This window comes from Camelus bactrianus, chromosome 20 (genome assembly GCF_048773025.1).
Source record: "Camelus bactrianus isolate YW-2024 breed Bactrian camel chromosome 20, ASM4877302v1, whole genome shotgun sequence".
Lineage (NCBI taxonomy): Eukaryota > Metazoa > Chordata > Mammalia > Artiodactyla > Camelidae > Camelus > Camelus bactrianus.
The window spans coordinates 25,020,076-25,044,926 of record NC_133558.1 but is presented as its reverse complement, the minus strand read 5'-3'; the positions used below and the strand labels follow the sequence as shown (position 1 = coordinate 25,044,926).

General features: G+C 39.5%; 1 protein-coding gene across 18 annotated transcripts in view; it reads left to right on the top strand.

The window, feature by feature from the left end:
• Positions 1-24,851, top strand: part of BTBD9 (BTB domain containing 9) — a 357,333-nt gene that overhangs the window by 196,385 nt on the left and 136,097 nt on the right. For all 18 annotated transcript variants that reach the window (XM_074348624.1, XM_074348615.1, XM_074348621.1 and 15 more), the window contains one exon: positions 22,917-23,026. In XM_074348624.1, the coding sequence (XP_074204725.1) occupies positions 22,917-23,026 (110 nt within the window). The remainder of the gene's footprint in view (positions 1-22,916; positions 23,027-24,851) is intronic.

Below are 24,851 nucleotides of genomic sequence, written 5' to 3'. Positions count from 1 at the left end.
GTTATCCTCAGTAGTCTTAGCATCCATCACAGCCACACTGGGCTGATTTTATTCATTGCTGCCTGATTATTGGAACACCTTCAGAGTTTAAAATTTTCTGTCGTTTGGAGAGAAAGCCAAAGTTAAACCCTAACAAAATAAAAGGTCTCATCTGTGCACAATACGTGGAATGGTAAATTGTCCCAGACAGACTGGATCGCCTTTCAGTAAACTAATACTGCTGAGATCCATTAAAGCAGTGGGGGGCTGCCAAGTACACACATCCTAGACTCATCAACTTGTTTTTTTGCTGACCACTCAGTCAGTCAGCAAGAGCAATGTGATAAGTCCTGGATGATAAACATGGTTCTTTTGCAGAGACAAAATGGATCACAGCAGAGAAGAAAAAATGTTTCAGACGAGAAAAATAAATGCCAGGAGCAAGGTCCTTTTAGATTAGAGCAAATCCTTTCAGATCCAAGAGAGTCTCATTTTCCATATGGAAACGTGGGCGTGGGGGCATTTTAAAAATGTCCCACACCAGGCCATTAGCTTCAGACACCTGCAAGTCTGCAGAACATCTCCAGGGAAACTTGTGACTCTCTGGCATGTTAAGGGCAAATTTCAGTACTTGTTTAATAGAGTGGAGACATTTGTTGCAATGAAATGCAGATCTGCTGTTAGTGTGAATTTATTGTGCTGCTATAGCATCTTTATTATTTCCTATAAAATACAATCTGATTTAAAAATAACTATGACACTTACAAGGTTGAATCTGATGGGATGTCCATTGCAGATGAATAGCCCTGTAAATAATTTATGTCTTTGGTCACTTATGTGTGGATTCTCTTAGACCTACAGTAATTAGCAATAAGTTCTGGAGTAAACTAGAAAGTGAAGTTACCAGAAAGTCATGTAGGTTAGTGAGTTCTATTGATTCTTTAAAATAATTCTATAGTAACAACTGTGGGAAGGAAGCCAATGTTTTTCCAGGTCCGATTAATAGCTGATTTAATTCATAAGCCTTAAAGCCCAAAGCAAAGATTCATTTGTTTTCAATTCTGTTTTATGTTTTTTTGAGCATTGAAGCTTGGATAGTTTATTTAAATGAGGTACATTTATGACTTTTAATATGATCGCCCTCCCATTTACACAGAAAGTAATATATTCAAAGAGGCAAGATGAGTGAGTAGTACTGGCTATGAAACAAAAAGGGCGGCCTGGATTCCATACTGGGTGTCGGTTCTCTGCTAACGCTGACATAGTCAAGTCCCTTGGATTGCAGGGAAGGGACATCTACTCAGACTGGCTGAAATAAACTGGGAATTTATAATCAGGATACGAGAAGGGTTGCTGATGGGACCAAGGAAGGAAATGTGGTCAGGCCTCATTAGAGACCGAAATAGGTCCTGGAAAGTGGTCATGAGCTGGTGTTATCTTTGCTGTCCTTTTAGAGATGCACAGTCCTCTGTCTCACCACTGCTTCTGTCTATAGACAGATTTTCTCTTCTTCAGCGAGAATATGTCACCAACCATGGTCGCCTTGATTTCAGATTTATATTTCTTCCCAACTCAAGAAATATCAACCAGCTAGCTAGAACACTGATGCCAATTCCAAATTCCTGGAAATAGAATCTAATTGGCTCAGCTTCTCAGGTGACCAAAGAGCATGGCCAAGAGGACAGGGTAGTTCAGTACCAGAAGGGCACTAGGGCGAAAGCCCCAGTTTTGCCTAATATATTTCTTACTATTACCTGCCTCTCTTTTTCTGTGAGTATTACCATACTCACATTTTTAGACCAGTTACTTCCCAAGGTGCAGAAGGGAGGAAAAGGTACTGAAGATGTTTCAGGCAGAGGAAATGGTAGGAATGAGAAGCTGCACAATGTGCTGAATGAGATGCATCCGTTGATCGTAGTCAAGCATCAAGTGAGGAGTGGAAATGGCATGGAAATGAAACTTGAGGAGCAAGTGACTTGGAGACTCTGTTAGGAATCTAGGACTTTATCCTGAAGGTCATGTGTGCTTAAGGAATGAACTGGGATTCAAGAATACTTAGAATGTAGTTAGAAGGATAAGAATATATGCAGTCACCCCAGGAGAGCATGCAGAGAAGGGGTGTTTAGGCTGGGGTCCATGAATAGGCTCCAGGGATTCTAATGAATGCTCTAATTGTGTATGAAATTTTGTACGTATGTTTTGTGGGTGGGGATGAGGAAAGGGTCTGTAGCTTTCATCAGATTCTAAAAGGGATCCATGAATCAAAAGTGGTTAAGGAGCTTTGGTGCTGAGCATGCATTCTGAAAGAGGGCAGTATTTTCCCCTAGGGTGAAAACTGATTTTTAGAGGGCAAAAAAGAAATCTCACTCTTTTTATGTGTAAAGTGCAGATATGTATACAGTATATAAACACATACTGTATGTCTGTGGCTGAAAACTCACAGGAGCAATAAGAAAGAAAATGTCTTAAAGGGCTCCTTAGGAAGGTGATAATGGATGAAAGGGTGCAGAACAGTGGTGTGGTTTGAGAGGAGCCATAGGTTCTCATCGTTTTTACTCTCAGCATCTAAAAGCTGAGGACAAAGAGAATCTATAGTTTTTATTGCTGACAGCAGTACTACTGTACCATACCTTTTCCTCCTTTCTATTATTGCGTCACTATCACCACCACCACACACACATCCAATGTATACCTTCTGAAAAGTTACATTTCAGTGCGCTAAGTTTACTGAGCATACAGGGGATAAAGGGAAAATATTGCATTTTTCAGAAAGGGGTCTTTTTTTTCCCCATTTCTGGTACAGCACTCCTTCAAGATGATGTACATAATAACTGTGACAACTATCTAATGTTAGGAGCACATTTAAAAACCAGTCTTTCACATTAATAGATATGGCTACTTACCCTGACTGCTGACTGAGAAGGAAAGTACCATTTGTGGTCTGGGATTGCTAGAAGCTTCCAAGAATTATACTCTCTTAGGCCTTTTCTCTACCTCTACTTCAATAGCTAGTAATTGTCTCCACTGAATGAATATCTGTTGAGCCCTCACTGTGTACGTGAGACCAGATCTAAATGTTGAGTAGTTTTACAGAATTGAAAGAGGACCTTGTACTCTCTTTGAGGAGCTTGCCTTCCTCTAAAAAAATAAAAGCAGCAGTTCATTTAAGAGACGAGCCAGTGCGACAGTGTAATGTCAGAAATCACATTCTGAGCCCCTCCTTTTCAAGAAAACCCGAGTGCCTGTCAAGTATCAAGAGGCTGCCGCTTCACTATGTAAGATACTAGGGACATCCCCGATCTTAATTCTTATATGAGTTGCTTATTAGAAAAAGATGGTCAAATTAACCAAATTTCACTAACCATCTCATGTATTTTAACATAAATTATTGGCCACCCTTGAGGCCAGAGCTGAGAGCAGCAAGTTTTGGAAGGGGAAAGCAAGATCAGTGGGTTTCTGGCCACTGTGGTTCATTAAGTCAGAAATCATTTGTCTGCATTAACTCTTGTTCTAAAGTGTTCATATTTTTAAACATATGTGGGTGAAGGTTTTCATAGAGTGTGTGCTTGTGCACCTCAAGAAAAACAACTTGGCCCTCTGAACCTGTTCATCTTGAAGCCTTATTACTGAAAATGGAGCTGTTATCAGCCGGGACAGTGAGAGCATGCTGCCTGTGCTCACCGTACCAACGACCAGACGCAGTGAGATTGTGATACAACGGCACGGGACACATAGGACCCTGCTCATGTATCACTGGGAGGAAGGGTCATTCTTCCTGTCACTCCTAGTGAGTAGTTACAAAGCTGAGTCTTTTTTTTTTTAAATTTTTCATTCTTCCAAAAAAGGCCCATAAGATAAATCACCATTATATTTATCATTCTTTTCCACTTTTTTAAATTGGGATCCATCACAATTGTATGCTTGAAACTATTTAGGAACATTTCAATGTTTAGCAGCTTCTAAAATATTTTATTTTAAATACATCCTTTGGTTTAAATTCATAAACTAATCATTCTGTCCTTTTTAAGGGCCTCTGCTTTACATATACTCTGCAGTTCTGCCCTGTAATGAAGTGTATAGTATATACATGCTTTATCTGACGTGCTTTGGGGACAGCTCTCCTTTTCAGAACCTGCTTTTTGTGTCAGCTGACTGGCACCATAGTGCTGGGGAAATGAAGTGGTTCCTTGGTGACTCCCGATACCTGTCAGAATTAATCTGTAGACAGGAAAGGTTTTCCTTGAAAAGATGAAGGAAACTGCCAAGCAATGTCTGCATGTCATTCCAAGGATACACTTACTGCCACGATGGAGACAAGGAAGAGGGATGCTTATTTTGCAAATTAAAGTTGTGAGCCTCTTTTCTCGACAAGTGAGAATAAGTTAAAAAAAAAATTAACTTTTAAGTTTTTTTACATTTTGCTAAATCAAACCTATCCACGTGTGAAGCAAGTCCTCTTCTTTTAATTCTGAAGAACTAAAGCTGGCATTTTCTCACCCTTAAGCACTAGAGAACCATATCCCTTAAGGAAGCAAAGATGAAAATCAAATTTCAACCTAACCTCTTCCTGTTGAGTGAGAGGTCTCCAGTTAACGTTGAAATGAAAATCTCTGTTTTCTGTTGTTTCTTCTGAACCTTGTTTCTGGAAACTAGCAGTTGTCTAATTTGTGAGCAGTCTTTTCTTCCATTTTTAAAAGCAGAAATTATTTTTTAATAATTTGTCTAAAATTATTCATTAAGGAGCAGACAGAAATGTTACTTTTGGGCTGGCTCAGCCTTTGGGGATTGGTTCATCAGTTGCAGTAGCCTGTTACTCCTGCTAGTTGGATGGCATGAGCAGAAGGGTGTCGGAGTTTTACCTCTTGTTTTAGTTCTGTTCCCAAAGCTATGCAAATTAGTCCCCAGGTCTATGGCCTGCCTAGGACTTACGGACAAAATGCAAGTTTAAGTTAAAAAAAAAAAAAAAAAGGAAACCTGTGACTCAGCAGCCATCACTGTTCTGTGCTGGCCAAGCAGTGAAACATAGCCTTTGTGTTCAGCCTTCCTCAAAGCATAGCTCTTCACTTCCCAGCTTGTGAGCTTGAGCAAGTTAGTTAAACACTACAACTGTGCCTCACGTACTCATCTGGGAATAGTGATGGTGCCTACCTCATCAGTCATGAGGATTTGCTGAGTTGAAATGGGTTAAGTGCCTAGTATAGTGCCCGGCATAGACTCAGTGCTCAGTAATGTTAACTGCTTGCTTTTTCCCCCTTTTTGTCATAATTATACTGTTAGTATTATGAGCATTTGACATTAGCCTTGATGTTCTAAGTGTTACACTTTAGCACAGTCCTGAAAACACCTTTGGAGGCTGGATTGTTCGGTCTCCCTCAATGTCTGTTGTAGGATTTCATCTTCCTGGGGCCTAATTCATTTACACAAAACTGGTACCTTACTGAATGATTTTGAGGATTCTTTGGGAGAAGTCGTAAAATAGAGAGAATCCATCACTTCTCCAGATCCATGGGACCTTGTCTTATTCATTAACCTATTTGGCTTAGTTTTTTTCCCAGTCTGTGTTATGTCAGTATTTTCATTTTATCCTGTTAGGAGAGCTGAAAAAAAGTAAGGTTAAAGGATTTACTCTAGGTTACCTGGGTTTGGTAGCAGAACTAGGAATAAAACCATCTTGACTGCTATTTGTGGATGTGATTTATTACATAAAGTCCTTCTACAGCTAAGGTTACGTATGTCTCATATGTTAGCTGCGAAGGTCAGTCAAGGAATACTGCAAAATTTTTTATCTTGTGGGCTGAATTGCTTAAATGTTAATTCTAAATATTTTATCATAAATATTTAAAGCAAATAAATTTCCTCTTAATCATAAAGCAACAACTCTTGTTAGTCTGAAAGCATTTGCATGAAAAATTACACATCACTTTAATGTATTTTCTGTCTGATTTTGTGTCCATATAAAAATAAACCACAGATGCATGATGACATCATCATCACTGAACCAAAGAAGGAAGAAAAGGAAATTATTTTGTAAGCTGAAGATATAAACTCTTCCTTGTCAGGTTGTCAGTGCTTTTCTCAATATTTTTAGGAGGGAGTTCCTGTGTGTAGAATCAGCTTGCAAGATCAAGGACAGTTGACACTCATTCCCACAAAATGAGTCCAAAATTTAAACACAGTGTCCTCCAAATGTCCCTTGGCACCAGTGAATGCTATTTTTTTTTTTTAATGCTACATTAGGTTCTCTAGTTCATCCCACTCAGCTCCATTGCATTTTCTCTAATGTGTGTCCAGTTTTAAATGAGTTGAGTGATGGGCCTTCTATCTTTTACCTGGCCAGTGTAACCCCAGAGTGCCCAGGATTTGCAAGGCCTTATTGCTCCCTGGGACAGCTGTGCTGCAGCAGACCTGAGAAAAGGGTGGCAGAGCTCACAGGGTTGTAATTGCTGCCTAATAGTCTATAGCAACCTGAGCATTTTATTAAGAGGGCATTTAAAATTAGCGTTATTATTCCAGAAGATGCTTTCACATTGCAGTAAAAATCATGCTGAGAGAATGTCTGATATGCAACCTAATTTTGCCGTTTGCTTAATTTCTTCCCATTACTCCTAGTAATATACCTCTCAAGCCATTTTATATTCTTCTCTTTGTACTTCTCTGATTACATGAATAACTTTATCTTCTCCCTTTCTGTTTCTCCCGTCGTATTTGCCCAGAGTATTCCTGGTAAACATAATCCTGACAATAGAATTGGGGATTATTACAATGCAGACTTTTCAGAGTTAGAGTAACTTTCTAAAAGACAGATGTTGATGAATCCCATAGAAGTAGGCAGTATACACCTTCTCATAGCAATAAGCAGGATAGTTTTGAGTTTTTTAATTTTACTTTCTTATTCTTCTCTTAAATCATTCAATTCTGTCATTTCCGGGCCACTCTCTCCTATTACTGACACTCCCATGAGTGGAAGCCGGGTATCAATATCATCATCTTTCTGGAGAGGAACTTTTATCTCTCCTCTGTGATGATATTTGACCAACTCTGCCATCATACCATGCTTATTTAATTCTGTTGTATTTATAAGCAGTTCTCCAACCTGCTGACGGTTGTCACTTAGAAAACTTACTGGTATTTTTCCTTTCTTCTGCTGTGCTCATCAAATCCTTCCACCTCACTCCTGCAACTGTCCCCCCAGCATTTGGCTACCTTATTAAAAAGAAAAAAGTTTTGAAAAAAGAAATAGTGCTTAATTGAGATTTATGTACACCAAGACATAAGAATCTAGTTTCATATGCTGTATAATACCCCTGGAAAATTCTTTGTCCTTTACTTTTTGGGAGTAATTTATACTTCTCTAAGAAGTAATTTCACATAATTATTATTTGCTTTGATGAACTTTAACAGTCTTTTAAAATTCTTACATTTTTAAATGCACTTCTTATAATAATTACCTTTTGTTTATCCACACTGATTCGTTCATTTAGTAAACATTTGAAGACATTCATTGCAGTCTACTGGACATTGTTCTCGGTGCTTTGAAAAGGAAAATAAGAAGTCTCTGTTTTCAGAAAGATCAAAGCCCAGTAGGGGAGGCTGAAAAGTGCATATTCAACTATCTTACAAGGGGGACATGGTATAATAGAAGTTATGTGAGCACTAATGAGTTGCAAATTACTGCTTCTTGCCGTAAGTCAGTTCTTGTGGGAGACCACATAAAGCATGTGCCATTTGAGCTGGGTTTTGCAGGACAGGTAAGGGAGTAAGGAGAGAAAGGTATGCCCAGGAGCAGAAACCACATTAGGAGGGCATAGACGCCTGAAGAACATTGAGGAATGACCCGTGAGTCAAACATAGGGCATATAATAGAATTTGCTAGTGATGAGCCAGCAACATATGTGGAAGTACACTGAAAAAAGTGGAGCAGCAGTCCTGTAATCCAGACCAGTATTAACCCCAGTGTAATTAATCTTTGCTTTTGAAATATGTGTTTTTAATTTATGTTTCACTACAGGTGATTCTGATCGGCAGCCGGGGTTAAGAACGATCAGTTCAGACCCCCTTGACATTTGAACAGGTACCAAGAAGACCCTGACTCGTTAAAACTGGAAAAGGGGTACCCTTAAGTCAGAACCCCCTCCACCCTTAGGCTGTTAGAAAACAGCCACCTCTACCTCTCTGCTCATAGCTCTTTCCCCTGCAGTTTTTAAATTTGTTCAAATTGCTTCTACTGACTAATGAATAAAACAGATCTTTCTCTTGACTCTATGGTCTCCCTCTAGGCATCATCCTGTACTCTTCATAGCCACACCCTGTGCCTCCATTTTTATCTCTGCTCCAGCGGAGTACAGTCTAGACTTAGTTCCACTGCCCACAGTCTTCCTAGCCTTCTAGGGTGTTGCATTTCTAGACTTTGCACTTGCTGCTACTCTTCTCCTTGGATTTTCCTTCCCTGCACGTTTTTCCTGGCATCACTCACGCATATTTCAGTACTCGGTGATCACATCTGGGAAGCCTTCTCTAATCTTTCCAGCCTAAATTAGGTTTCATTCCTTTGTGCTACTATACTGTTTTGTGTGATATTTGTATAATAACACTTATTTACATATATTATAATTACCTGTCTGCATTAGAACAGTGGACCTTTTAGGAATTGACATATTCATATTTGTTTCCATTTCTAGTGCCCAACAGTGTTCAGAATATAGTAACTCCTTTTAAAAAATTGCTAAATGATTGATGTTATTATAATCATTTAACATTTTTGAGCAGCATATGCTAGCTTCCAATTACTGTGCAATTAGTATGTGCCTGGTCAAGCACTGACCGCCACCTAACATGCACCATTTAACCCCCCGAGTTAGGTACTATTATTTTCCCTTTTACAGATGAGACTGAGGCTTTGAATAGTTAAGTTTCAAAACTGAATTGCTCTTTCTGGTATCTTTCTCAAATTGATATTTCACACTTAATCTAAACTGGGGGACTTCTTTAATGTAAGCTGTAAAATTTCTAAAGCATAATATATAATCATCCAATTATATTTATTTTGTAAATTGGCAATATTATCAGTTATCTATGGTATTTGTCAAAGGGTTTTTTCTTTTTAAAGATAGGATCTTGTGTGGCTTAACTAGTCATTTTTTTTTTCCTTTGTGTCTAACATTTATATTTTTGCTAGCCATTCAGTGGACCAACAATTCATTCTATTTGGTAATTAAGAGAGACCGAATGATTAAAATCAATAGATGGTGGCACAGCCCCTAATTCCCAATCTTCTCTCCCCACTGAAGAGCCTCTGGAGCCAATAGTTGGAAAGCCCTCCCTAGGAAACCTGCTCATAAATAGAAAAATCAGCTAGTTCAACTCCCCCCTTCCCTTTCTTTTCCCTTCCTCCCTGCTAATGAGCAGTGAAATGGCCTAATGACTGGGACCAGAGGGAGGGGAGAGCAGAGAAGAAAGCCTGAGTAATCCTCACACTGAATCATCAGCCTCTGTGTAATTGAGTTTTCTTTGGTTTCCTTCGTTTTGGAGTTCAGCATTTTAAAGTTACTGAGGGATGCACTGTTTCTCCAGACACTGAGATGAGCGCTGTTTTCAGTTTCTGCCATGATCATTTTGATCCACCGGTGTGGACTAGGAGGCTCATGCTTCCGACAGGGCCTCCAGAAGGGAAGCTGGGAGAACTCTGAATCACACAGTTCCCTTTTCCACTGAGAGTCAAACGTAGAATGGCCTTTTCACGCCCTTGTCTGTTTGACTGTGCGTGATAGAGGTTGAAGAGCATTTATGTGGCAGGAGCGGCTCTGGAAGATAAGGAAGGTGCTGAGCAGAATATGAAAGCAGCCCAGCTCCACATAAGCCCCGGAAGGGGAAATAGATGGTGGCGGAGGATGAACATCTGTCCTGGTTTGCCCAAGATGGAGTGGTTTCTTGGCCTGTGAGACTTTTCAGTACTAAACCCTGCCCAGTCCCAGGCAGACATGGATGGTTGGTCATCTGTGTGCTTAACTGTCCCTAGCTTAACAAATGGAAGTTCACAGTCAGTTGGAAATCATTTCCTATTGTCTTTAAATCCTGACTCACTGAATGAAAAACCAAAAACTTGAGAATTTTCTTGGACTCACTGGAGTAAGCAGTAAAATTGAATGGACCCTTGTTGAAAGCTTTCCTCCTATTCCACCTGCATCTTGTGCTACAGTTGTCTGATTTAGAACCCTTGGCCGCCCTGCTCCCCGTGCCTGTGAGGTGTTTCTTTGTTCTTCCTCCCCCTCTCCTTTTGCTGCTGCTGCTGCAGTAGCTCCAGAATTAAAGAGTATGTACAGTATGTACTTTCTTCTACTTTGGCACCCACTTCCCATGGACCTGCTTAGATGCAACTGGCTGGGCTGGGGCATTGGGGAGCCTCCAGACAACCCACAGTTGAGTCAGGTCCCCTGCAGCAGCTGTTATCTGAACCAACTGTGTCATGCAACAGCAGCAGGGGAAGGGTGCAGCACAAATGTGCAGGAAGAACACCAGGCAAGCCTGTCTGTGCTCCAGAGAGTCTAAATCACCCCATCTGCATGTGGAGCAGGGTGATTGTTCTGGAGAGTGGGAAGGGGAGGAGATGGTGTTTTTCCACAGTTATTAAGATAAACAGAGCAGCCAGTGCTGTCTGTGCAGCTGTTTCAGTGTGAGGATGAGCTGAATCATTTTATTTTTACTCAGTGGGAATTAACACCTCCCTTCTTTGAGAAAGGGGGAGACTATGGCTAACAAAAATCACTCAATGATTTGAAATCTTTCTGCAGAATGGTAATAATTTATGGGACTGTCTGGACACATCCCTATTTGGACTTTTAATTAGTGAAAACCCAGTTCAGGAGATAAAATAGCTGAATAATCTGAGACAGCCATTTGAAGATGTGGTAGAAGGAATGGGACAAGGAGGGGGATGGAGAAGCAGCAACAGGTGAAAGATTATTTCAAGACAAGAAAAAAATAAGAGTTGTAGCCCTCAGGCTGAAGACAGGGAAGGAGATGAGGAGGAATGGTCATTATTTGCTGTATTATTGTCCTAAGTACCAGACAGTTTTCGAGGTTTACCCTGTGGCCATAGCATCCTGGAAAACCCAAGGTCTCAGACATAAGTCCAGCAAAGATCCTTGATTGAATCATTGTCCTTATAAGCATAATCACAGGCATGGTCATAGTTTTGTGAAAAATAGTTAAAGTTTCAGGTAATGATGACAGAATGAATGCACATCAATTCTCACATCATTTAGAACAAGATCCTACTAAAATGACAGTAAAGGGATTTTTTTTTTTTTTTTTACTTATTCATCAGTAAGGATAAAGAAAATGGGAAAAGGAAGTAAAAAATGGAGAAGAAAGCTGTAAAGCAGATGAACAATGGTAAATGATTTAATGGGCTCAATAAAACTGAATCCTAAGCCACTGAATCCTCAAAGGCTTAGGTATTAGGGGCACGAGGCACCTTTGAAGCTGCAGTGAATGAGGTGGGTAGGAAGGGGCTAAAATGAGAAGGATTGGTTAACTGTGCTTATGAAACAAGAGCTCTAGCTTCGCTCCCCTACTTCACAGAACTTTGACTGCTTCTCTCCTACTCTGATAGAAAACTGGAAATTTATTTTTTTTCCTAGTTTTATTAAGATATAATTGACATGTAACATTGTGTAAGTTTGACATGATGATGTATAACATATGGTGATTTGATACATATATATTATGAAATGATCACCACAATAAGTTTATTTAACATTTCTATCACCTCACAGAAGTACCTTTTTTTATGGTGAGAGCATTTAAGATCTACTGTCTTAGCAACTTTCAAGTATATAATACAGTTTTGTGAACTGTGGTCACTGCTCTATATAGTAGATTCCCCGGAACTTATAACTGGAAGTTTGTACCCACTGACCAACATCTCCCTGTTTCTCTCACTTCCCAGACCCTGGCAACCACCATTCTACTTTGTTTCTATGAATTAGGCTTTTTTAGATTCCACATATAAGTGAGATCATACAGTATTTGTCTTTGTCTGACTTTGGAAATATGTTCTCTGAAGAAGATAAAACAAAAGGTCTCTAAACCAGAAAACCATGCACAGGTGAGAAAGGTAGGAAGCATCAGTCATCTGATGCTTAGACTCCACCTCTCAGTAATACCACACACACAGACAGACAAACACCCTCTCCTTGTTTTACCACTTCTGAAACTCTTGTAGTCAAGCCCATATCTTCCATGCAGAGGATTAGAAACATCTTCCTAGATAATCTGATCAGTCCAAGAGGGAAGAGCTAAAGAATCGGAAAGTGAGGTCTTCTTGACAGTCCACCCACTCAGGAAACTATATTCTCAGGATTTCCTTTTGTTATGTCTAGGCTCCTTCCTGACAGCCTTCTTGACAACCAGACATCTGAGAAAACTAATATAAAATTTAAAGACAAAACAAACAGGAAAAAAAACTATATAGGGAGATGAAAACTTAAAAAAAAAAAAATCATTGCTATCTTCAGAGAAATTAGAGTAAATATGGCAATCTTAGACCAAGAAGAAGATGCCAGAAGAAAGGAACATTTGGAGAATAAGAAGTACAGTTAGAAATTTGAAATATTAAAGCAGAAATGAAAAACTCGGTAGAGAGCACAGATGATAAAGTTGAGGAGCTCTCCCACAAAGTAGGAAAAAATGACAAAACGATGGCAAATAAAGGAAATATAACAGTGCAGGTAAAGGTAAGGAGGCCCAATATCCAAAAGTAAGAATTTCATAAAGAGAGATTAGGAGAATCCAGGGGAAGAAGTCAATAATAGTAATTCAAGAAAAATTACCCAAACTGAAGTACGTGAATTTCCAGATTGCCAAGGTCTTCTAGTACCCAACTCTGTGGAAGAAAGCAGACCCACACCAAGGCATCATGAAATTTCATAATACTCGGGATGCGGAGAAAAAATCTACATTCTTCCAGAGCAAGACATAGTTTTTTAAAAAAAGAAGAAAGAAGAAGAGAGAAATCAGATCAGATATGATTTCTCAACAGCAAAACTAGAAGATTGACAAGCAATAGAATTAGACCTTAAAGGTTTGAAAGAAAACTACTTCCAAATTAAAGTTCTATACCCAGCCAAACTGCTAGTCAAATACAAAAGTAGACTAAACGTATGTTTAGACAAACCAAGCCTTAAAATTTTTACCTCCCAGATACCATTTCTCAGGAAGCTATTGGAGGTGCTCTTCACCAAAATGAGAGAATAAACCAAGAAAGAAGACTGCATGATACAGGACAGGGGCAATTCAGCACAGGAAAGTGGTGAAAGGAATCCTTAGAATGGTGGTGAAGACATCCCAAGATGACAGCTAGCATCAGACTTAGAGGGCAACCAGACTTGACTGAAAACAGCCAGAATGCCTGGGAAGACTTTTAAGAAGAATAAATTGCTAGAAATACCTGCCTGAGGTGTCAGAGTGTTTGAGAGGAGCTTTGGTTGAGGTAACGTAAAATTGGGAGAGAAGAGGTGGATTAGTGTTGAGTACATACAAAACTAAGCAAAAGGAAAATCAAGGCTATTTTTAACTCTTAGTAGGGAAGAAAAACTGTACGGGAAGGGAAAGTACTCCATATACATTAGTTGTAAATAATGTTTACTTAATCAAAATGTAAACACTGAGTGTCATTTCAACCAAAATTACAATACAGTCTAAGGGGGGATAGGAAAGGGTTCATATGGAGGAGAGGGCTAAAAAATTGTCTTCCATAGTAGTGGATTAGTAGATGGGCCTAAAACTGAAAAACCAAGAAGTAGCATTTAAAGCATGATAATTATAGATGTGTGATAAATCCTAAAATAATCCATTAAAACAGGTAAAAACATTTGCCTCTGGGAAGAGGAGGAAATGGAACATGGGAGGAGTAATTTCCACAATAAATCTTATAGGCTATTTGACTTTTAAAACTATGTACATGTAAAAATGCCTTAAAGAAGGCATTTTAAAAATGTAAGAGAAGGAAAAGAAATAGGGTAAGCCAGTTGTTTTTTTTTTTTTTTAAATGAGAGGTCCAAACACGACAGCAGTAGCAATGACTACTAGTAATATAATAGAATCTCCTTTTTTTTTAAAAAAATAAATCCTTTCTTACAAAGTATGCATTTTACTTTATGTGCATTTCTCTTGTAAGTTTTTCTTTCCTTGAATTTCTGACGTTTTCTTTCTGATCACTGGCTTAGCACTAATGCTGTACCAGTAAAGTCTAGGTCGTGAATGGTTGAACTCTCAAGAAGCTTTGGGGAGGAGGAGTAAAAAAATCCTTGCCAAACTACTCCACCCCCCAACCTGCTTACTAATCCAGCAGAAATACTGTTTGGGGACAGGCCTCAAAACTTCATGGTGCATGGGACTCCTAACACAAAAGGCATGAGTGTGGGAGAATGTCTTTGAATGTGATTGGGCAGACTGCTAGTTTTGAACTTACGCTGTGTCTGCTCACCGCCTGCTGTCAGCTGCAGACTCTAGATCATCAAATAATGCCACTTAGAGCATCTTGCTCTTTTCTCTTTTGCTTCTGTTCAAGTTCAAACACACTGACAGTTTAGCAGCAAAATCTCTTAGACCAGTAGTGCTGAGATTAATAATCCTTCATGCTTTTTGGAAACTGGAGTGCACAGGTTTCTAATGGTGAAATGAGTCATGCACTTCTGCCTTTAACAGCCCCTGATACAGAACACTGTGCATATCTGTACTAGTTTTGGCACCCCAGACAAAAACACTTCTCTCTCTTCTGTTATCGTTTGCATTTCCTGTGCTGTTGGTGTGAGTGTTTCTCTCAAGTTTTCCGTACTATTAGTTTTGTTTACTTTGCCTCTGGTTGATAGCTTTATACATAGGTATACTGATGCTTGAATTATGTGCTAAGTAAATCTCTGGATTTTTTTTTTTTTTTCTGATCCATTCTCTAGGTAAAGGTCCAGAATTTCCCCAAGGGAAGTTTTACGGTCCCTGAAATTTTCTGTGAGCACCGAAGCTGTGTGGGGATAGTAGGTGTTAAGTGTGTGGCTTTTCTGCATTGAGCTTTTTTCCCCCAAATACATTTTAGTCAGTCAGCTCTGAGGAGCTGTTATTGCCTGGAACATAGGTTTCTTTACATAGCTGGTAAAGAATGCAGAGGCTTTGAGGAACATGTGTTCTGTTGAGCTTTGAAATCTCCCGCCTGATTTCTGCGAGTGTAGAGGTGTGAGTTTTCCATGGAAGGAAGTCATACACGCAGGGGCTATCACATGAGAAGTGTTCAGAAGCTGGTAGCTTTTATTTTAATCCCAGAGCTAGTTTCTCAGGGGCCTGGAGTGAAGATTTGTGGTTTCCTTACTCCCTGTGTTCTCTTTATTACTCTCTTGACTTGGCACTCCGTTTTCACTTCCGTTACTCTGACCATCTTGGGCAATTCTTGTCTTATTTCTCAGTGTGTCAACTGTTTATACATTCTTAGAAGGATTCTTAGATTTTTCTTCAGGGAGAGGCAAATTCTTTCTCCTTCTGTTTTCCTTGATTCTTTTCCTATTTCTATAGGGAAAAAAGGAGATGCTCTTCCTGCCCTTAAAAATTTAAGTTACAATAAGTGGCATATCCCCACCATAGTCCTAGGTTAAAAAAAAAAGAGAGAAACTTCCCTTAGCCACCACGATCCTAAAGCAGGCTTGCTACAGGTCATAGTTACCAAATGAGTTCTTACAGATTCATAGGGAAACTAACAAATTTAATTATCTTCTGCTTTTTCTCTAGTGCACAATTCCATTAGACTCATTTGTCTACATTCGTGGAAACGCACAGCCTATTGGATAAACTGAAAAAGATAATGCAGCCATTTTAAAGATAAAACTGGTGAAATTCTCTCCCCTTGCTCCCAGCATCTTGGGCCAGGGGAAAAGTTAATGAAAAAATGCAAATGTTGAACTTCTGGTAATTTAGTTCTGTTTCTTAAAATATACTTTGTGTTGGTTTCAAATGTTTTATTGAGTAATAAAATTGGTTAACAGTATTCCCACATGGGGATTTGTTCACATTAGCACATAACAGAGACAGAAGAAGGGACTGGTGTATTCATATTCATACTCTTTTTCTCCCTTTATCCCTTTTCTCTTTTCTTCCTCCTTTCTCCCTCCCTCTCTCCCTTATTCATTTTTCATTTTATGTCCTCCACTTCCCATTTTGTCTTTCTATAATCGCTTGGCTATTATAATCTGAAAAAAGCAGAAAAAAAAAGAAAACTAAACCATGAAATAAATAAGACATTTCTTCCTGTGAAATTCAAATCTGTTCTTCTTTCCAGATCCTAAGAAACCTACTTAATTAAATTTTTGCCTATGTCCTGCTAAATATCTGTAATAGGTGTACTATATCTACATCGCAGGCTCATTTACACTGTATCCATATTCTCAGGCAGAGCTAGTCATACCTTCCCATTTGACCCTTCTTTTATTCCTGCAGGGAGAGGTTTTACAACAGTTTATACCTCCAGTTTAGCAAGTTTGTCCATAAAGTTCTGTGCTAAATAGATCACCTAGCAGCCAGTGGCTAATTACTTGCTTTTTTAAATTTTTGCCTGTTGACTGGCCTGAAATGTAGGGAAGAAATTTTATCTGTAGTGTTCAATCTCACATCCCAGCACCCAGCAAGTAGTAGCCGGCATGTGGTAAATAAATACTCAGCCAGCATTTGTTGGGTGAGTCAGTGATCATTTGTGTGTGTTTGGCAGGGAGGGGATTATTTCTCTTTTAGCCATGTTTGTTTTGTTTTGCTCTTCAAAGCAAAAGTAGTTCACAAGGAGGACTTTTAAAGTTCATGTTGCTAAATTTGGTGTTTTAAGGTTAGGCTGCCATATGTGACTAGGTCAGATGCTCTTACATCTTCTTACCACTGCTACCAACTTGGAGCCTGAGACTCAGAGAAATTAAGGAACTTGCCCCAAATTTTATGCCTAATGCATTATGAGGCTCTGACTAGAACTTGGGTCATTCTTTCGACTCAGTTCTGTCAAAAATCATAGTTTGATGGGTTTTAGTCATGCCTTCTAAATGCACTATAAATTTCTTCAGAAGGTTTATGTCCTGTCTTTCTGGTCTGTTCCTCACAGTACTTGGCACAATTTCTTGTACCGAGTGTTTATTACATCTCCATTAATAGCAGATTTGCCCAGTAGACCTACAGGAGCTATTGATTGGTAAATGTGCAAGCAGGAAATATCAATGAATTAAATAAATTTTCATGTTATATCATTTTCATATGATTTATGTAAATAAATATTATAGTTAGGTTCTTTTCATGAGATTTGATTTCATAGATTGAAGGCATATTATTATGGCAGGTTTTAGCTTCTACATTTAGGGGTGGGGGAAAATCTCCATTCAGAACGTACATCTCCCCAAAATAAAAAACAACACTTAAATATTTATCTCTAATGTTGGAATGATTTTCTATTTTGGGTCACACTGGGTTTTGATGTGTTAGTAGTTATTTACCAGTCTTATCCCTTCTGCATACTTGATTCTATATAGAATCAGTTTTCTCTGAAATACAAGATGACTTCTTGTTTTGTTTGCCCTTCAGGTTGAGTAGTGGAGTTGCTGGAACATGACTGCTCCCTCTGCAGGGCTAATGGCCAGACAACATCAGGGCTGTTCTCTGAGACAGTAGCCTCTGCATAGGCTAACTCTGGACACAGAGTGTTTAACCTTTCAGTAATTCTTCCTCTCCCAAATAAGCAAATGCTGCTGGGGCCCGTTGCTAAAGTCAGTAGAGGAAAATCTATAGCTCCACAGATCAGCCAGAGGGAAGGTTTTCTAAGAGTAACAAATCTGTTCCATTGCAACATGCTTTTTCTAGAAGCTTTTTGTCATTCTGGCAGTAAACTCTTTTCCACTCGCTGCCTTAGCAACAAGACCTGAAGCCACTTTCCCCTCCAGTCTGTGGTTTGATTGTAAGAGCACTAACATTGTACCCAGAACTAGAAGAAAATGTCATACTGGGGAAACCCACAGACATTACCTGCTTCTTGGGCTAGAGAATTATTTATGTACATTCTTCATATCTCCTTGAAAGGAAAGGTCAAATAGGAAATCGTGGAAATAGTGAATCCAAACTCCACATGTCCCAAGTCCCCAGTAAATGCTGTAGCAAAAGTTCTTGTCAGGTGACTGCCTCTGGCCACAGCACAGAACAGCTTTTCTCCTCAGAGTTCTCCATGGCTACCTCAGAGGAAGAGCCAAAATGTTAAGGATTCCTTCTTGTGCTGTTAAGGATACTAGTCTGACTCTAGTTTTCTCAAGAGTCTTTGTTTAACCTAAGAATGTAAAGTCCAGTTTGAGAATAAAACTTTGTTTACCAAAGAATAAAATTCTGATGGATTTTGGCTTTAGTTGATCCCTTGAGAGCTCATTTAAATATTTTTTACCAAACTCAATTTTATCTTGTAGTAGAACCTGCTCAGTACGGAAGTTAGGTGATCGTATAACTAGAGACAAAGGTTAAGGATTAACTGTAACCACAATTAGGCTAAAGACTAAAGAATACCGAGACTTGAGAATGCCCAGGGGTTTAAAGTGGGGATGTACACGTTGCTGTTTTTCTGTATTTTCTTTCATTTGTTAAAGATGTATTCTGTGTGACTTTGAAATGAAATCTGGTAGCATCCTGACAAGAAATGATGGAAAGATAGGTTAAGAATAGGAATTTGTAGTACCTTCCCAGAACAGGCAGAGAATACAATGAAATCTCCAAGGCAAAATTTTTCTAGGTCACAGTATTATGATATCTCTCTGTTAAGAAGTACTATTTTTCCTAATAAATTAAAACGCCAAACTTTCAGGGTTTGTGCAAAAAAGCAACTCTTCTGTGGATGTGGGTAACTGGACCACGTATGGGCAGAAGATTCTCACGCTGTTTCCTTATGCATAGATGAGTCGGGTCAAGAACATTTTAAACAGACCTCTGAAGACTAGGGGCTTAAAGCAGGAAACAATGTAGAGCCAGGAAATCTGCATTTAGAATGTGGCTTCTTTCTGTAGCCCAGACCTGCACTGTGGGGCCCTTAGAAGACAGGCGAGCACCTGCCTGCGCTCTTGAAGTCTGTCCTTGGGCCTCCCTCTTCAGGGACGCACCACTTTGACACCCACGGCTAGGAATACTCTCCCGGACAACCAGCGTTCTTGAAGTCCAAATCAAGAACCTCTGCATCTGACAACATACTCTTTGAATTTCTATTTAATGACACCCTACTTTGCCAAGCATTGCATTACACACCTTAAATCCTTATCTCATTTAAATATCCTATAAGGTTTGTGTCACTAACCTCCTTTTATAGAGAAGGAAGCTACAGTTCAAGAAGGTTTAACATGTATTTTTTCCAAAGTGACACAGCTAATTAAGTGATGGGGCTGGGCTACAAACCTGATTCTTTGAGACACTAAAGCAGGTACTTCAGAACTCTATAGTTCTTTTAAATTCTAGAGTGTTATCCTCAGAGGGCATTTTATTAAAGAAGACAGGCTCTTTTCACCTACAGTATTATAGTTCCTTAAAACTTCTGCATTGAAACCTCCTGTACTGAACTGTGTTCTGGACCCAGGCATTGTCAGTGATTAGAAGACAGCTAACATAGGGAAGGGAGGAGAATATTGGAAACAGGCTGTTACACAGGGCTCGTGTGGACAGCATTCATCCTCATCAGAAATGGCCAATCTTTTGCATATCTGCCTTCCTCAGCACTGTTTAAGTTTTAATTATCTCCCAACTGTCTGAGCTGCTGTTGAGGACCTCAGAGAGAACAAAGGATAGCTGTCATATTTTTCAGCAGTGCTCCTTTTTGCACACTGATGATGTCACTAGCTGCCACTGCCCTGTTACCAGGTTAAATCAGAGTCTGAGTATGCTTTGGAGAGATGATGTTGAAAGGAAAAAAATTAAGTGTAAGCTTTACCTCTTATTCATAATCTCTGGACAGAGAAAATGTGGTATCTGCTTCTCCTGTTTAGGTGTTATAACCCAGAAGCAAGTTTTGCTTTGTTTTTCAAAAAAAAAAAAAAAAAAAAAAAAGGAGGGGGGATTCTATCCCATCCCCCTCCCTTGAATTTTCAATAGCTTGGATGTGATAACTTCTCTTCTTCCTTGGGTTGCTCTATTGTGAGCCCCGTTAAGGAAATCTGCTCCTGAATAAGGATGATACCTGTGCTGCCTCCTTCTCCTGCTAGACATTGCTTATGGGTCTGGGTGCTCCTTCCTCTGAGCTGGCAGGGTCCCTGAGTTCTTAACAGAGAGCTCCAGGCTGCCTACCAGTCACAGATTTGGTGGAGGGGGTTAGTTGAAGCCTATTTGCCATTTCTAGTCAAGATCCTTAGTAAAGGACAGAGTTGTATGCTAAACAAGTCCTTGCTGGAGAAAAGGAGCATGGCTTCTTTCTTGTGACTTGGTTAAACCATTTTTTAAAATGTGTATTTGAATAAGGCCTTTATACCATTTTTATAAATTAGGCTATAATTTTATGGAGACTTAGAAAGTATTGTAGAACTAGAATAATTAAACTTGTTATGAGCATTACATAAAACAGGCTAATCAAGAAGTGTGATGTACAGTGGTGAATTGCTAATTTGACCTCAGGATTATGCAGCAGAGATAACATTATCTTCATTTATATAGAACTTTTTATCTGGAGGCATCTCTCAGTGCTTTTGCAATCATATATATTATCTTGTTAGTTATCACAAACACTATCATTAAGGCTGTAAAATGTATTCCAGTACAGTTTTTTATTTTCAGTTTCCTATAATTGGGGATGAGGGAGGGGAAGGTGCCATATTTTTTCCCATTCCTGATATTTGTACCAGGGTAAAATTTGGGAAATGGTTATTATCTAAATGTGGAGAGCCTAGCTCCATATAATATTTTAAAAAGAAAAAAAGGGGGGGAGGGAACATTACTGCATGGTCAGACCGAATTATTCACCTCAAGAACTGCCAATGGAAAAGGCCCTGTTATTCAGTTCCTGGCTCTTCTCCCTTTCAGCATTAGGAGAGCTCTCTCTCCTATGAGAGACTCGACCTCAGGAACAGGAGAATGATCTGATCAAATTCCACCAAACCACATTCCCTCCATTCCCTCCAAGGTTGCAGACAGCAGCACTCAGACTGTCATGACCATGTGCAGTTGAAAATGCTATGCTGGTTGAGTTCCTGTGGGTTTAAGGAAATGGACAAAATTAGATTCAGGCCAAGGTGCCAGGCTTAACACACCCCTTCCGTTCCAGAAAGCCCAGAGAGATTGTTATTGCCAACAGTAAAGAGCAACACATCTGCTCTACCCAGACCATTTAGAACTCATTTTACATGAAACCCCACCCACGCATCCAAACCCCATAAAATCAGCACCTTCTGTCTGCCTTGAGGGCTTGAGAGAACAGATCAGGGCCAACGTCCTCCTCACCCAAAGGGTTCTGGTGAGCTCAGCAGTTGCCCTGACTCTCTCCACACAGGAAGAGCGGTGTCTCCCTGCAGTGGGCATGGGCACACTGAACAACCAGGGCAAGAGAGAGCCTTAATTTTGATTATGAAGATGGACATTCGGCTCATGTCAGAGAGCAGATGGCTAAACGAGGTGCACAGGGGATGTGGTGAGATTCAGGCTTGAAGAAACAGGAGGGAAAGTAGCCCATGATACAAAACCCTCAAATAGAGTCTCTTTAATGTGAGTTTTTTAAATCAGCATTTACATCATGCAGTTAACTTGGAGTGATGAAAAATGTAAGGAAATTACCAAATTAGTGAACAGCAATTAACTCAAAAGTAAAATGATTATCAACTGAGTTGACGATTGTTTTACACAGTGGAGGGAAGATGTTACAAAAACCTTGCCCAGTCTGTCACGTTCGAATTGAAATCTGTTTGTTTAGTATGCCCCAGCCTTCAGAGCTCATAGTTCATAATTTGGGAGAGCTTTATCAGTTAATCTAGTTATTTTTCTCTGGTTCTTTTGAATTCCAGTAAGACTGTGTGTGGCAGATTACATTCCCTGTGGAACTGTGTGACACTCAGAAGAGTAAGTTTGTTCATTAACCTGTGAACTGTCAGGTCCCTTTGGAGAGTGAAAGGAGCAAGTCGCTCCAAGGTTAATGCTTGTTTGTCGGAGGTGAAGCCTCCAGGGAGACAGAGGGTGAACAGGCTGAGATGCCTGAGACCTGCCCTGTGAAACTCTGCACTGTGTGCAGGTGCCAGATCTGTGTGGCCAGGAGGGAGGCTGCAGGCAGGCTGGGTCACCTCTGCAGATCACTTCCTCTGGTCAGGAGAAGGCTTCCCAGCAGTCAAGTAGGGGGCTGGCGTAAGTATATAGGGTTAACTTCCTAACAAGGATTTAGGAGCAATATTAAAATACAAGAAACTGTGAGTGGTTTTCAGTAGTTTCTGTGGATTTTTCCTTTGAACAAGAAAGCAGTATTGATTTCATGCACTTGCCTCCAATGGATGAAAGCTTTCATTGAGGTGGAAAGCATTTGATTTTGTGTATGTTGTGCACCTGTGCACAGGCACAGTCCTAACTGCAAGGCGAGGATAGAAGCTGTTTGTTATTCTCCAGTGTATGTCTCATGGACATATAATTGTACTGACGTCCAGGGGTTGAGCTGAATAGTCCCTGCTTTGATTTTCTAGGTAAACCAAATCTAAGTTCTACATAATTCTCTGGAAAGTGGTACCTCCCTAATTTTGCTGTAATTCTTCCAGGCTCAGTTGGAGCTAGCCCTCAAGAGCAGGTACAGGGTCTAAAGCCAAGTTCAGAGTCTCCTTTAGTCCAAACTTTGGTACACTGTATGTTTACATAGTGTATCTTATTCTGTTATCTTTGAATTGGTTGTGATAGAAGCTTATTTTTTCCTACAAATTTTCTTTTCTTTTTGTCCCCAGGTATATTCGAATAGTCGGAACTCACAACACAGTGAACAAGATTTTCCACATTGTGGCTTTTGAATGTATGTTTACAAACAAAACCTTCACTCTGGAGAAGGGGCTGATAGGTAAGTGTTACAATTACATTTTCTTGTATACACTTAGGCATTTTATCTTCAAATATTTTGTTATTCCATTAACTCATCTTAGTCCTCCTCTTAGCTTTGACTAAGAACTCTGGTTGATTTGAATGCCTTATGGCTGAGTGACATAAGAGAGGGCTTAATATTTTTAAAAGTAGTCAAAATAATAATTCCAGTAGACTGAAAAGAATATAAATATTGTACTAGTAGTCAAGAATGGAAAATGCTCCAGTGATTCATTCAGATTTGCTATGTGGAGAATGCTTATGAGAGTGAGCAAAGCCTCTCATACCAAAGGCTTTTCTATATTTAATGGTAGGTAAGATCAGGGAGGAAGTCAGTGTAATGTTGATCCAATGTTTATACTTTCTAAACCTATGCAGGTATTTTGGCCTTTGATTTGATACAAATGGTGTGCTCAGCTGTGAGAATATCTCCTTTTCATGGACACAGCAGTCCATATTTGCCGTATTTACCCAGATCCACCTCAGGAAAATGCCTGCATATAACTTAAAGAAGATCGCAGTAACTAAATTGTCATTGTGAAAATTAAGTTATCTTGTGGAAAATACTGCCTGGCTGATCCTTTGAAAGGGTATTTTCAATTTTTGTTTAGTTGTTTATTTGGTTGTTTTCTGTTATGTTGTTTTTGCTTTTGTTTTAGGTAGTATTTAACCTGGCACTATGTACAACCTATCCTAGGTCTCAGCATTCTAGATGCCATGAGTGGTTATTCCTGCTTTATCCATGCCCGCAGGTTTTTGCTCATTTCCTGCAAAGATCATAGTTTAACCAATTAGATCCTTGAATCTGTGCCTTTACTGCAGCTTTCTTTGAAAAGAGACTCTTTGTGTTCAAGTAGGGGGATAAGATGCCCACGCCTTGGTGTATGTAAAGTACAACTCTGCACCTTTACAAAGGGACTCATTTCTCCTCTTCCTCGCAAGTCCTGTCCTTGTTGTGGTGCAGAACATATTGACACATGTTCTAAAAACATGGTGAAAACTCGAATGGGAAAGATGAGTGTAACTTTCAAATGTTGACTGATTCTTTGAATGGTCAAAAGTCTCAATTTTCCTCACACCTTCCATGTCCTAACATAATCCTTTACTTAGGGAAATTTGGGAGAGTAATATTAACAAAGTAGCAGGAGTAGAAATTGTCCCAAATTATAGAGAACCTTTTAGAGCTCATCTAAAATAAATTTCTTTGTCTTAACTTTTCTATGGGTATAATTATTAATATGAAATATAAACATTGGTAATCTTTATGACTTCTAAGTCACTTGAAAGTTAACTGTGCTGAAGCATTCCCTGGTGTTATCAAGGCTTTTAATTCTGTGGGAGCATAGAATTGTGTGATGAAGGGATATGGGGAGGGCACTTCTTTCCACCTGCTGCTCATGTTGTTTTATACACTGCAGGCCTCACTCACCGTGTGTGTGGTTGTGTAGTTAGGGGCGACCTTACTGAGGAGGATCTTAGAGACCAAACCACCTTCAAAGTCACAGAATGTACAGCATTTGGCTATACATTTCAGCCCAGTGCACTGCATTTTGAACATGCTCATAGAAGGCGCCTCTGCCTTCTTATTGGAGGAAGAGCAGATTTGTGGACACTGTAATTATCAAAGAAATAGGTCTATCTGGTATGAAAGGCCATCACAGGAATGAAACCCAGGATCAGTTGTAGTGAGAGATGCTGTTGTTGGTCTGTATGTTTTGTCCAAACTGAGTTAGTCAGCACAATCAGAAGCTATAATAGTCTCAGGCATGTCAGGAGATGAAAGAAGATTGTAGAGATGCAAGAAG